Source organism: Salvelinus alpinus, chromosome 3 (assembly GCF_045679555.1).
Source record: "Salvelinus alpinus chromosome 3, SLU_Salpinus.1, whole genome shotgun sequence".
NCBI classification, from domain to species: domain Eukaryota; kingdom Metazoa; phylum Chordata; class Actinopteri; order Salmoniformes; family Salmonidae; genus Salvelinus; species Salvelinus alpinus.
Genome location: NC_092088.1, coordinates 72001770 through 72014055, shown reverse-complemented (window position 1 = coordinate 72014055; position 12286 = coordinate 72001770). Strand labels below are relative to the sequence as shown.

General features: G+C 44.1%; 1 protein-coding gene across 1 annotated transcript; it reads left to right on the top strand.

Moving 5' to 3' along the window:
- Positions 1 to 2366: 2366 nt before the first annotated feature.
- Positions 2367 to 5210, top strand: mad2l1bp (MAD2L1 binding protein). The gene is made up of 3 exons (XM_071393954.1): positions 2367 to 2811; positions 3199 to 3497; positions 3800 to 5210. Exons 1-3 carry the CDS (start codon positions 2460 to 2462, stop codon positions 4343 to 4345), a joined length of 1197 nt encoding a protein of 398 aa, XP_071250055.1. The 5' UTR covers positions 2367 to 2459; the 3' UTR covers positions 4346 to 5210.
- Positions 5211 to 12286: the final 7076 nt, after the last annotated feature.

Sequence of the window (12286 nt, the reverse complement as noted above, 5' to 3'; positions counted from 1 at the left end):
ACACGGCAAGGACATCAGGGTTGGCAGAGTGTGCTAAAGCGGTGAGTAAGGAAAACTTAGGGAGGAGGCTTCTGATGTTGACATGCATGAGGCCAAGGCTTTTTCGATCACAGAAGTCAACAAATGAGGGTGACTGGGGACATGCAGGGCCTGGGTTTACCTCCACATCACCCGAGGAACAGAGGAGTAGTAGGATGAGGGTGCGGCTAAAGGCTATCAAAACTGGTCGCCTAGAGCGTTGGGGACAAAGAATAAAAGGAGCAGATTTATGGGCGTGGTAGAATAGATTCTGGGCATAATGTGCAGACAGGGGTATGGTGGGGCACGGGTACAGCGGAGGCAAGCCCAGGCACTGGGTGATGATAAGAGAGGTTGTATCTCTGGACATGCTGGTCTCAATGGGTGAGGTCACCGCATGTGTGGGGGGTGGGACAAAGGAGGTATCAGAGGTACGGAGAGTGGAACTACGGGGTCCATTGCAAACCAAAACAATGATAATGATAACTAGCCTGAACAACAGTATGCAAGGCATATTGATATTTGAGAGAGACATACAATAAGGCATAAAGTGATTGCAGGTCTTGATTGGGAGAGCTAGCTAAAACAACAGGTAAGATAACAGCAGCTAGTCCACTAACACAGCAACAACAGGTAAAAATGGCGACGACTAGGCAGAGAGGGTCGGATTAACTACACACAGATCCTGAGTTAAAGCACAGAGCCGACAGATAAAACACAAATAAACAGAATGGAGTACCGTGAATTAATGGACAGTCAAGCAGGCATCAGCTATGTAGCCAAGTGATCATAGTGTCCAGGGGGCAGCCGTAGATGGAGCAGGGAGGCCTCCACTAAGCTAGCACGCGGCGTTTAAAGTTAGTAGCCCGGGGGGTGGTCTGCTCAGACGGAGGGGGTCTGCTCAGACGGAGGCCGGTTGAGGGCACAGCGGATGGGGTATTCGTCTGCAGACCAGACGTGGTCGTGTCGACAGAGAATCCAAGCCGGATGGCGATGGCGAAAGAGAGGTTGTGAATTGTAGAATTGTGTTTGCTAACTGGTGCTAGCTTCGTGGCAGTGGCGCTAGCTGCGCTAGCTGCAAGCTAGCTGTGAGGATCAGAAGTAGTGGCTCAGGGATTACGGCAGGAATCCGGCGTTGTTGTCGAGAGACAGTCCGATGCTGGTAAATTGGTGAGTAATATCCAGGCTAATAACAGGGCTGGTGTCTGTGCAGAAGGTAAAAGCTGCTAGCAGCGGCAAAAAATGGCTAAATTAGCTTGTAGCTGATTAGCTGGTTAGCTACTGGGGGTTCTTGAAAGTGTTCCAAAGTTTAAAAAATAATAGCGATTCCGTATCACATTGGGTGAGGTAGGTTACCGGAAGGTATAATCGAATTAAAAATCGAAAAGAGATAGAATTTTTTTTTTTAAATATATACAAGAAATACGAAAAAATACGAACGTACACGAGAGGACTAAAGAAACACGTCTACACTGCTACGCCATCTTGGATTCTTAGGAACTTAGGGAGCAGGTTAGGATAATACATGTAGCAGGTTAAGAGAATTAGGTAAATGTTTAGAAAAGGTTTAGGGTTAGTTAAAATCCCCCCAAATTCTACTTTTGACGTTCATTTGACTAAAGCTGGATCCCTTAAGATTCCTGGTGTTTGTGATGCTCGTCGTTTGGTGCGACGCAGACAGGGTGGCGTGAGTGGTGAAAAATAAGAATCGGTCTGTCCTTTTCAGTTTTGATGTTGAGTCTTTGCCTGACATAGTGATGGTAGGAAGTATAAGTTATCCCGTGCAAGCTTTTGTGCCGAATACATTACGTTGTTACAGGTGTCAAGCTTATGGGCATGTCACAGCAGTATGTAGGAGGGAGGTTCCTAGGTGTGAGAAGTGTGCAGAAGGGCATGAGACAAAGGAATGTGTAGCACTGGGGAAAGTAGTGGTATGTGTTAATTGTAGGGGTGTCCATGAGGCTGGGGATCAAAAATGTCTGGTCAAGAAAGGCAGGTTGAGGTTTCCAGGGTTAGAGTAGTGCAGAAGTTGTCTTATGCTGAGGCAGTGAAGAAAGTTGAGGTGGTGGTGGCAGCTGCAGAGAGGTATTTGGGTGTGCGAGACTTGACGTCAGAAGAGTTACAGGGTGTGTTAAGTGGTGGTGTCCCATCCTTTCAGGCTGTTGGCCTTAGGTAGAACTAAATAGATTTAAATAGTGGAGTAGGTTGGTAGGTTTAGATGGTAGGGTATTTTTTTTGTTTTTAATTTAAAGATTCAAGCGAAGTATAAGGGAGTTATACTCCAGTGTAGTAGGTGGCGGAAATGCTAAATGTATTTGATGCCAACCGCCGTTGAACCTCAAAGAAGAAGAATGAGCTGGATCCCTTCACGCAATGACCGGTTTCCACTCGTCTTCCCATGATGCAACGCACTGAGTGGAATTTTTCAAAACGAGTCAGCGATGGCGAAACAAACAAGCAGGGAGGTGGTAACGGGGAGCGTAGAGACAACGAATATATTCACAAATGATCACAACCTCCGATCAAAAATGTGTCTCCCAACTTCGCAAGGAAAAGGGCTCAACATACACATTAAATCCGACACCAAATGTAACGTCCCGAGCCGAACAAACGACTTCTCAGACGAACAATCAGCTACGGAAACCTCGGGGCGACTATCCCAGGAAACACCGACAACAACAAGCAAATGTAACACACCAAACAGCTCAAAGTCAGATGAGATTAAATCCAAAGATATCGTAGTAACCACGGAAGATAAGGAAAACTACATCCTCTCCTGTGTTTCTGATGTTGGTCGGTCTCTCTTCTATTCCTATTCACTTGCGCATGATGTTCACGTGTTGCTATTCGTAGGTAGCTACAGTACTTGTAGCTACGATATCTCTCTGTGTCCATGATAAATGTATCATACGTCAGTCAGCCAGGTCATACGCATGATATGTCAGGTGATCAATTCTTTGAAACATAGCTGTAGAAATTGTTTGTATTGTAAAATAAGCTTATTGAACCAACAACACTTATGACAGCCTAGTCTCTCTGACTGGTTGCCTGCCACCATGGTGCCTAGGCTGTCATTAGTCTCGGAAACCCAGAACCTATCTCCCAAAAAGTAATTTGACAGTGATCTGCTCAAATTCTGAGGTGGACCTATCAGATGATTCTATTGTGTTCTATCCACAGATCCGTCATCCGCAGACAGTACCTGTCAGGTTATCACCGAGACCAGCAGCACAGACACAGCCACCACTCTCCCCCCTCTGACCCCCTCCAAGCAGGCTGAGGCTGACGATGCAGCGACGCTACGGAGGGCCAGGGAGGAGGGCCGTGTGGAGGTAGTCTTCCCAGGCTTGGTCACACAGGAGGGCTGCTGCCGCTTCGTCAGTGAGATACTGAAGTGTATCCTTTACCAAAGACAACAGCTGCCCATGACCTATGACCAGCTGGTTTACTCTCAGAAGAGACAGCAAGCTGCCATGCAGGTGAGTGCTGGGCAGTGATGCTTCCAACGTTCTCAACCATGTTTCTCTCACTACTTATTTAACATCAATGACTGTTTTCCCAATTTGTCTTTCTTTGATTCCTTGTTTCATCTCTTCTCACCACCTTCTCAAAATGCATTGGAGAAGGTCGGAGGGGATGAACCTTGGGAACCTCTTGCAATACAGATTTATTCCAATTGAATAAATACTGGCTGCTATAATAGCCCTACTCCTAGCAGTGTTGTCTAGGCTCTATGAGTTGCTGTTTGACCCCAGGCCCTCGCTCTTCCTCTTTCCCCCAGAATGAGGAGGCGGTGGGCTGGAGGCCCGGTCAGTCCACTGCAGAAGGCCTGGACTGGAGGAGGTGCCAGCGTACCCTCCAAGACCTTGAGCAGGTGCTACAACAACTGGAAGTGCTCTTCTCCCTCTCCCTGGTCCCCCGTGTGCTCCTCCTGCTCGGCGGCTCCCTCCTCCTTCCCAAGGAGCTGTACGAAGTCAACATGGAGGATGTGATACTAGCCACCGGCGACCGGAGCCTACGCGTCTCCTCGTGTTTGCGCCAAGTCTTCCGCACGCTCTTCGTGGCCGACCTGTTGTCTGACGCTAAACCTGTCCTGCTCACAGCCACGACGGTCATGGTTCTGGCCCATAGGGACTGTGGCGTGGGGTGGTTCCGGCCCAAGCTGGATTTCAAGGTCCCCACACGGGTGAAGAGCCAGGTTATTTCTCTGTCTTGTGACCCCAGTAGTGTCTCTGGGTCTGGGATGTCTGAGGGAGGAGGGCAGACTGCCTGGCAGGACTATGTGTGGTTTCAGGCCCCCTTGACTATCAAAGGCTTCAGCAAGTGACATACAAGGGACAAGGAAGGTACTCTAACCCACAGCCATAGCATAGTATGAGATGAGACAAGGTCCTGTATTCAGAGTCTGAAAGTAAGAGTGCTAATCTAGGATCAGGTCCCCCCTGTTTAAATAATCCTACTTGTACTGATCTGAAGGCAAAACTGGGCCTTCTGAGACACTTCTTTATGAAGTGTCTCAGAGTAGGAGTGCTGATCTAGGTTCAGTTTGACCTTTTGGATCACAATGACTAACATTATATGGACCTAGTGCACCTGATCCTAGATCAGCACTCTGAGACCATTTGTGAATATGGACCTGTGTAAAAGCAGCCCAAATGTTGACCGAGTGGATTTACACATTTGCCATACCTCTCTTTCAGGGACACCTGTCTCTCTGGCTGCATTTACACAGGCAGTCCAGTTCTGATCTTGTTTTCACTAATTGGTCTTTTGAACAATCAGATCAGCTCTGAAAAATTTCTCATGTGAAATTGAAAAATTATCAAAATTGTGCTGCCTGTGTAAACACAGCGTATGTAACCCTGAGCCTAGTCCAGGGACTGTTTTTATTACAATTCATATGAAAAGCTGTCGGGATCTGTACATAATTTTTTATTAATTATGTTGTCTTTTAGCTATGTATTTACTTTTAGCTTGGCTATGTGCTGTAATGAAAGCAGTGTTGGTGCTGTTACTGTGTATAATATAGCCTTCTAAAAAATGTTATGGACAGTATGCCTACTTTTCATCTGGTTGAGACGCAACACTGGCTGTACCTGTATTGTACATTCACATGTCATGGTTTTCAATTGCTTAAAAATGGAGGTCTGAAACAATCTTTTGTAAATATACAGTGCTGTTTGTCAGTTTTAGCATGATCACTAAATGATTTCAGGTTCATTTGAATTGTACACATCTGCAGCTAAAAGCTGAATTATAGTATACATCCCAGGACTAGACTTATTCTGGGAAACCAGCCCCACCCAGTATTAGACACTACAAAAGACTTAACAAGCCAGACATTACAGGGTTGTCACAATAGATGTGATTACAGCAGTAGTGCATTATTGCAACAAGGACAGGAGAAGGAAAGAGCTGAAACATCTGATTATATGTTGCTTCCACAGTTCTTGTTCAATATGGAAGACATGTGTAACCTGAATGTGTTAGTGCTGGTCAATTATGTTTTGACTGATAGTGCACATTATCAAATGACTAAGCTTTATTCATATTACATTGATCTTAAATTATAATAGCATTGTTTGACAGAGTATTTCAAATATTGACTTGATAAGACAGTTTGATTTTGAGCTTTGATACCAGTATAAAATGGTTTTAGAGAAACTTGGACTATTAGTAGTTAGTTGTGCACCTCTGTGATAACACTAAGTCCCTGAAGTGCTGTTGGTTGTCTTCCTGGCACTTGGCTGGAGAGTGCAGTGAACATACCTGGGTTGTGTTCATTACATACCAAACCCATGTCCCACCCCTTCTCCTGACGGTCCCAAACGCTTCCTACCTCTCTTCCTTGGCCCTAACCCATTTCTTGGCCCTAATTTCATTTCTGCAGATCTTTATTAAGGTGTCAGCAAATATGGTGTGAGCTTCACCACTGCACTTCTTCTACCTATCCAGAATCTACAGAACTGCAAACATCGAGGGGTTTGTGCCAGGTGGTAGGGAGCAATTTGGGACTGGCTGTTGTTGCAACAGCCCTACAACTTCTCCACCTTCCTAACAAACTGCAGCAGGTTGTCGGCCAAGAGCCGTGCCTCTTCGAAGGCAGCGAAGTGGCTTCGTAGATGTTCCTACGGCTGGGGCACATGCATTATCTCATTAAGGAATGTCGCTAAGCCTGTAGGCACATACTGTACACCATCTTCCTGAGGACACGAGAGAGAACAAACACTGCAACACAATTACATTTTATTTACAGCAGACACTCATTTAGCAGGCGCTCTTTCCCAGGGTGAATTAGAATCAGTCCATTCAATTAAAGTAGGTCAAACAACCACTTAGAGCCCCTCATTATTGGGAGCCTGCTATCATAAAGCAAGCATGATTAGGGCTCTGTAATTAAGTTGGTCATGAGTTCAAGTCCTGCAAGGATCACATACAACTACAAATGTACAGTAAGTTACTTATGGTATATTAAGTAGCATTACTGTTGTCATTAAACGGGTATTACATGACAGGCCCTGTAGAGAGAAAGCCAACAGCCTTATGTCATTATGGAGCACTGTGCAGCAACACAAACACTCACTCGTTATCCAGTCTGTTCTCGATGTTAGTCTTGAGGTTCTCTTTCTAGAACCTCATGGCAGCGACGATGGAGCCGGTGGTCCAGTAGATCATGGTGTTGGTCAGCAGGTAGTCCAGGGTGAACTTCATAAAGATAGGAAAAAGAAATGACCAATCAGCAGCTCTGACAACAGGAATGCTGTGTCTGCATCTGAAATGCTACTCCATTGTCTATATAGTGCTCTATTTTTGATCTGTGTCAAATGTAGTGCACTAGAAAGGATTGGGGTGCCATTTGGGATGCAGTTATAACCAGCAGCTGATAGGACTGGCCATCAAAAGGGGGTGGATTTCTCCTCTAGCCCCCCCCCCCCATCTTCCAAGTCCCGGTCACACTTTATTTGGATACTCCGGATAGTCCATCTGTATACAGTTGAAGTCGGAAGTTTACATACACTTAGGTTGGAGTCATTAAAACTTGTTTTTCAACCACTCCACAAATGTCTTGTTAACAAACTAGTTTTGGCAAGTCGGTTAGGATATCTATTTTATGCATGACACAAGTCATTTTTCCAACAATTGTTTACAGACAGATTATTTCACTTATAATTCACTTGTCACAATTCCAGTGGGTCAGAAGTTAACATTCACTAAGTTGACTGTGCCTTTAAACAGCTTGGAAAATTCCAGAAAATTATGTCATGGCTTTAGAAGCTTCTGATAGGCTAATTGACATCATTTGAGTCAATTGGAGGTGTACCTGTGGATGTATTTCAAGGCCAACCTTCAAACTCAGTGCCTCTTTGCTTGACATCATGGGGAAATCAAAAGAAATCAGCCAAAAATTGTAAACCTTCACTGTCTGGTTCATCCTTGGGAGCAATTTCCAACTGCCTGAAGGTACCACGTTCATCTGTACAAACAATAGTATGCAAGTATAAACACCATGGGACCACGCAGCCGTCATACCGCTCAGGAAGGAGACGCGTTCTGTCTTCTAGAGATGAATGTACTTTGGTGCGTGAAGTGCAAATCAATCGCAGAACAGCAAAGGACCTCGTGAAGATGCTGGAGGAAACGGATACAAAAGTATATATATCCACAGTAAAAACGAGTCCTATATCGACATAACCTGAAAGGCCGCTCAGCAAGGAAGAAGCCACTGCTCCAAAACCGCCATAAAAAATCCAGACTACGGTTTGCAACTGCACATGGTGACAAAGATTGTACTTTTTGGTCTGATGAAACAAAAATAGAACTGTTTGGTCATAATGACCATTGTTATGTTTGGAGGAAAAAAAGGGAGGCTTGCAAGCCGAAGAACACCATCCCAACCGTGAAGCCTGGGGGTGGCAGCATCATCTTGTGGGGGTGCTTTGCTGCAAGAAGGACTGGTGCACTTCACAAAATAGATGGCATCATGAGGAAGGACAATTATGTGGATATATTGAAGCAACATCTCAGGACAGGAATTCTCAAGATCAGTCAGGAAGTTAAAGCTTAGTCACAAATGGGTCTTCCAAATGGACAATGACCCCAAGCATACTTCCAAATTTGTGGCAAGATGGCTTAAGGACAACAAAGTCAAGGTATTGGAGTGACCATCACAAAGCCCTGACCTCAATCCTATAGAAAATTTGTTGGCAGAACTGAAAAAGTGTGTGCGAGCAAGGAGGCCTACAAACCTGACTCAGTTACACCAGCTATATCAGGAGGAATGGGCCAAAATTCACCCAACTTATTGTGGGAAGCTTGTGGAAGGCTACCCAAAACGTTTGACCCTAGTTAAACAATTTAAAGGCAATGCTACCAAATACTAATTGAGTGTATGTAAACTTCTGACCCACTGGGAATGTGAAAGAAATAAAAGCTGAAATAAATCACTTTCTACTATTATTTCACATTCTGAAAATAAAGTGGTGATCCTAACTGACCCAAGACAGGGAATTTTTACTAGGATTAAATGTCAGGAATTGTGAAAAACTGAGTTTAAATGTATTTGGCTAAGGTGTATGTAAACTTCTGACTTCAACTACAGTGGGGCAAAAAAGTATTTAGTCAGCCACCAATTGTGCAAGTTCTCCCACTTAAAAAGATGAGAGAGGCCTGTAATTTTCATCATATGTACACTTCAACTATGACAGACAAAATTAGAAGAAAAATCCAGAAAATCACATTGTAGAATTTTTAATGAATTTATTTGCAAATTATGGTGGAAAATAAGTATTTGGTCAATAACAGAAGTTTATCTCAATACTTTGTTATATACCCTTTGTTGGCAATGACAGAGGTCAAACGTTTTCTGTAAGTCCTCATAAGGTTTTCACACACTGTTGCTGGTATTTTGGCCCATTCCTCCATGCAGATCTCCTCTAGAGCAGTGATGTTTTTGGACTGTTGCTGGGCAACACGGACTTTCAACTCCCTCCAAAGATTTTCTATGGGGTTGAGATCTGGAGACTGGCTAGGCCACTCCAGGACCTTGAAATGCTTCTTACGAAGCCACTCCTTCGTTGCCCGGGCGGTGTGTTTGGGATCATTGTCATGCTGAAAGACCCAGCCACGTTTCATCTTCAATGCCCTTGCTGATGGAAGGAGGTTTTCACTCAAAATCTCACGATACATGGCCCCATTCATTCTTTCCTTTACACGGATCAGTCGTCCTGGTCCCTTTGCAGAAAAACAGCCCCAAAGCATGATGTTTCCACCCCCATGCTTCACAGTAGGTATGGTGTTCTTTGGATGCAACTCAGCATTCTTTGTCCTCCAAACACGACGAGTTGAGTTTTTACCAAAAAGTTCTATTTTGGTTTCATCTGACCATATGACATTCTCCCAATCTTCTTCTTGATTATCCAAATGCTCTCTAGCAAACTTCAGACGGGCCTGGACATGTACTGGCTTAAGCAGAGGGACACGTCTGGCACTGCAGGATTTGAGTCCCTGGCGGCGTAGTGTGTTACTGATGGTAGGCTTTGTTACTTTGGTCCCAGCTCTCTGCAGGTCATTCACTAGGTCCCCCCGTGTGGTTCTGGGATTTTTGTTCACCGTTCTTGTGATCATTTTGACCCCACGGGGTGAGATCTTGTGTGGAGCCCCAGATCGAGGGAGATTATCAGTGGTCTTGTATGTCTTCCATTTCCTAATAATTGCTCCCACAGTTGATTTCTTCAAACCAAGCTGCTTACCTATTGCAGATTCAGTCTTCCCAGCCTGGTGCAGGTCTACAATTTTGTTTCTGGTGTCCTTTGACAAGCTCTTTGGTCTTGGCCATAGTGGAGTTTGGAGTGTGACTGTTTGAGGTTGTGGACAGGTGTCTTTTATACTGATAACAAGTTCAAACAGGTGCCATTAATACAGGTAACGAGTGGAGGACAGAGGAGCCTCTTAAAGAAGAAGTTACAGGTCTGTGAGAGGCAGAAATCTTGCTTGTTTGTAGGTGACCAAATACTTATTTTCCACCATAATTTGCAAATAAATTCATTAAAAATCCTACAATGTGATTTTCTGGATTTTTTCCCCTCATTTTTTCTGTCATAGTTGAAGTGTACCTATGATGAAAATTACAGGCCTCATCTTTTTAAGTGGGAGAACTTGCACAATTGGTGGCTGACTAAATACGTTTTTGCCCCACTGTATATGTTCTATCAACAAACTATACTGAACAAAAATGTAAACTCAACATGCAACAATTTCAAAGATTTGACTGAGTTATAATTCATATAAGGAAATCAGTCAATTGTAATAAATTCATTAGGCCCTAATCTATGGATTTCACATGTCTGGGAATACAGGTCACATACCTTTAAAAAAAAGTAAGGGCGTGGATCAGAAAACCAGTCAGTATCTGGTGTGACCAACATTTGCCTCATGCAGCGTAACACATCTCCTTCACATAGAGTTCATCAGGCTGTTGATTGTGGCCTGTGGCATGTTGAACCACTCTTCAATGGGTGTGCGAAGTGGTATATTGTGGGGAACTGCAACACGCTGTCGGATAAGTCGATCCAGAACATCCCAAACAAGCTCAATGGGTGACGTCTGGTGAGTATGCAGGCCATGGAAGAACTGGGACATGTTCTGCTTCCAGGAACTGTGTACAAGTCATTCCTTGCGACATGGGTCTGTACATTATCATGCTGAAAAAGGTGATGGCGGTGGATAAATGGCACGACAATGGGCCTCAGTCACGGTATCTCTGTGCATTTAAATTTCCCATCTATAAAATGCAATTGTGTTTGTTGTCTGTAGCTTATGCCTGCCCATACCATAACCCCACAGCCACCATGGGGCACTCTGTTCACAACTTTGACATTAGCAAACCGCTCGCCCACACAACACCATACAGGTGGTCTGAGGTTGTGAGGCCCGGTTGGATGTACTGCCAGATTCTCTAAAACAACGTTGGAGGCGACTTATGGTACAGAAATTAACATTAAATTCACTGGCAACAGCTCTGGTGGACATTCCTGCAATCACCATGCCAACTGCACACTCCCTCAAAACTTGAGACATCTGTGGCATTGAACATTATAGAGTGGCTTTTTATTGTCCCCAAAACAAGGTGCACCTGTGTAATGATCACACTGTTTAATCAGCTTCTTTATATGCCACACCTGTCAGATGGATTGATTATCTTGGCAAAGGATAAATGCTCACTAACAGGTTTTTATGTGTATGAAACATTTCAGGGATAATTTATTTCAGGTAATGAAACATGGGACTAGCCCTTTACATGTTGCATTTATATTTTTGTTCAGTGTACCTTTTGATAAGCAACTGCTAGGTTAGGGTTAGTTTTAGTAGATAGTTGAAATGTTACTGATAATCTGTAAATAGTCTGTAGAGAAACTACAGATGGACTAATCAGATAAAGTGTTACCCAAGTCCCTGTTGTTGAAGTCAGTCCAGGTGGAAAACTTTTCCAGTCTGTAGAGCCACTGGAGAGTCATTCACCCCTCAACCTGCAAGGGGAGACATTGTCCACAAATTGTATTTATTTATTTTTATTTACATGACTAGAGCCACCTCGAATCCATCCAGTGTAGGTTTCTTCAGAACGCCTCGATTAGGATTTAGTATTTATTTTGTTGTCCCTGAGGGGAAATGTGTCTTGGACATTAAAAAGTGCTATTGCTTCCACGAAGGATATCACAGGTTAAAAACATATATGATCATACAATACATCATATTACTACTTTGAATTTCAGATGGGCAGTTTGTGTGTTTGACAGTGAGGTAAAAATGATGATCACATTCTCACCAACAGAGTCTGGCTTGGTGGCCTGGATGTGCAGCTAGCCAGTCTCCCTGAGGATCTCATATTTTTTTATTTAATTGTTTTATTTAACTAAGCAAGTCAGTTAAGAACAAATTCTTATTTACAATGATGGCCTACCCCAGCCAAACCCGGACAATGCTGGACCAATTGTGCACCACCCTATGGGACTCCCAATCACAGCCAGATGTGATACAGCCTGGATTTGAACCAGGGACTGTAGTGACACCTCTTGCACTGAGATGCAGTGCCTTAGACCGTTGCGCCACTTTGGATCATATACGGTACGTTCCCCTCCATGAAACCTATTAAGCCATACAATCTCCTGACGTCCTCCTGGGTGAACCCAGCCAGGGCAGTTAGCGACCAATCAGGACAGTAAACAGGACACCCAACCCCCTCTGCTTGCCAGTTAACATGTTGAGGTGG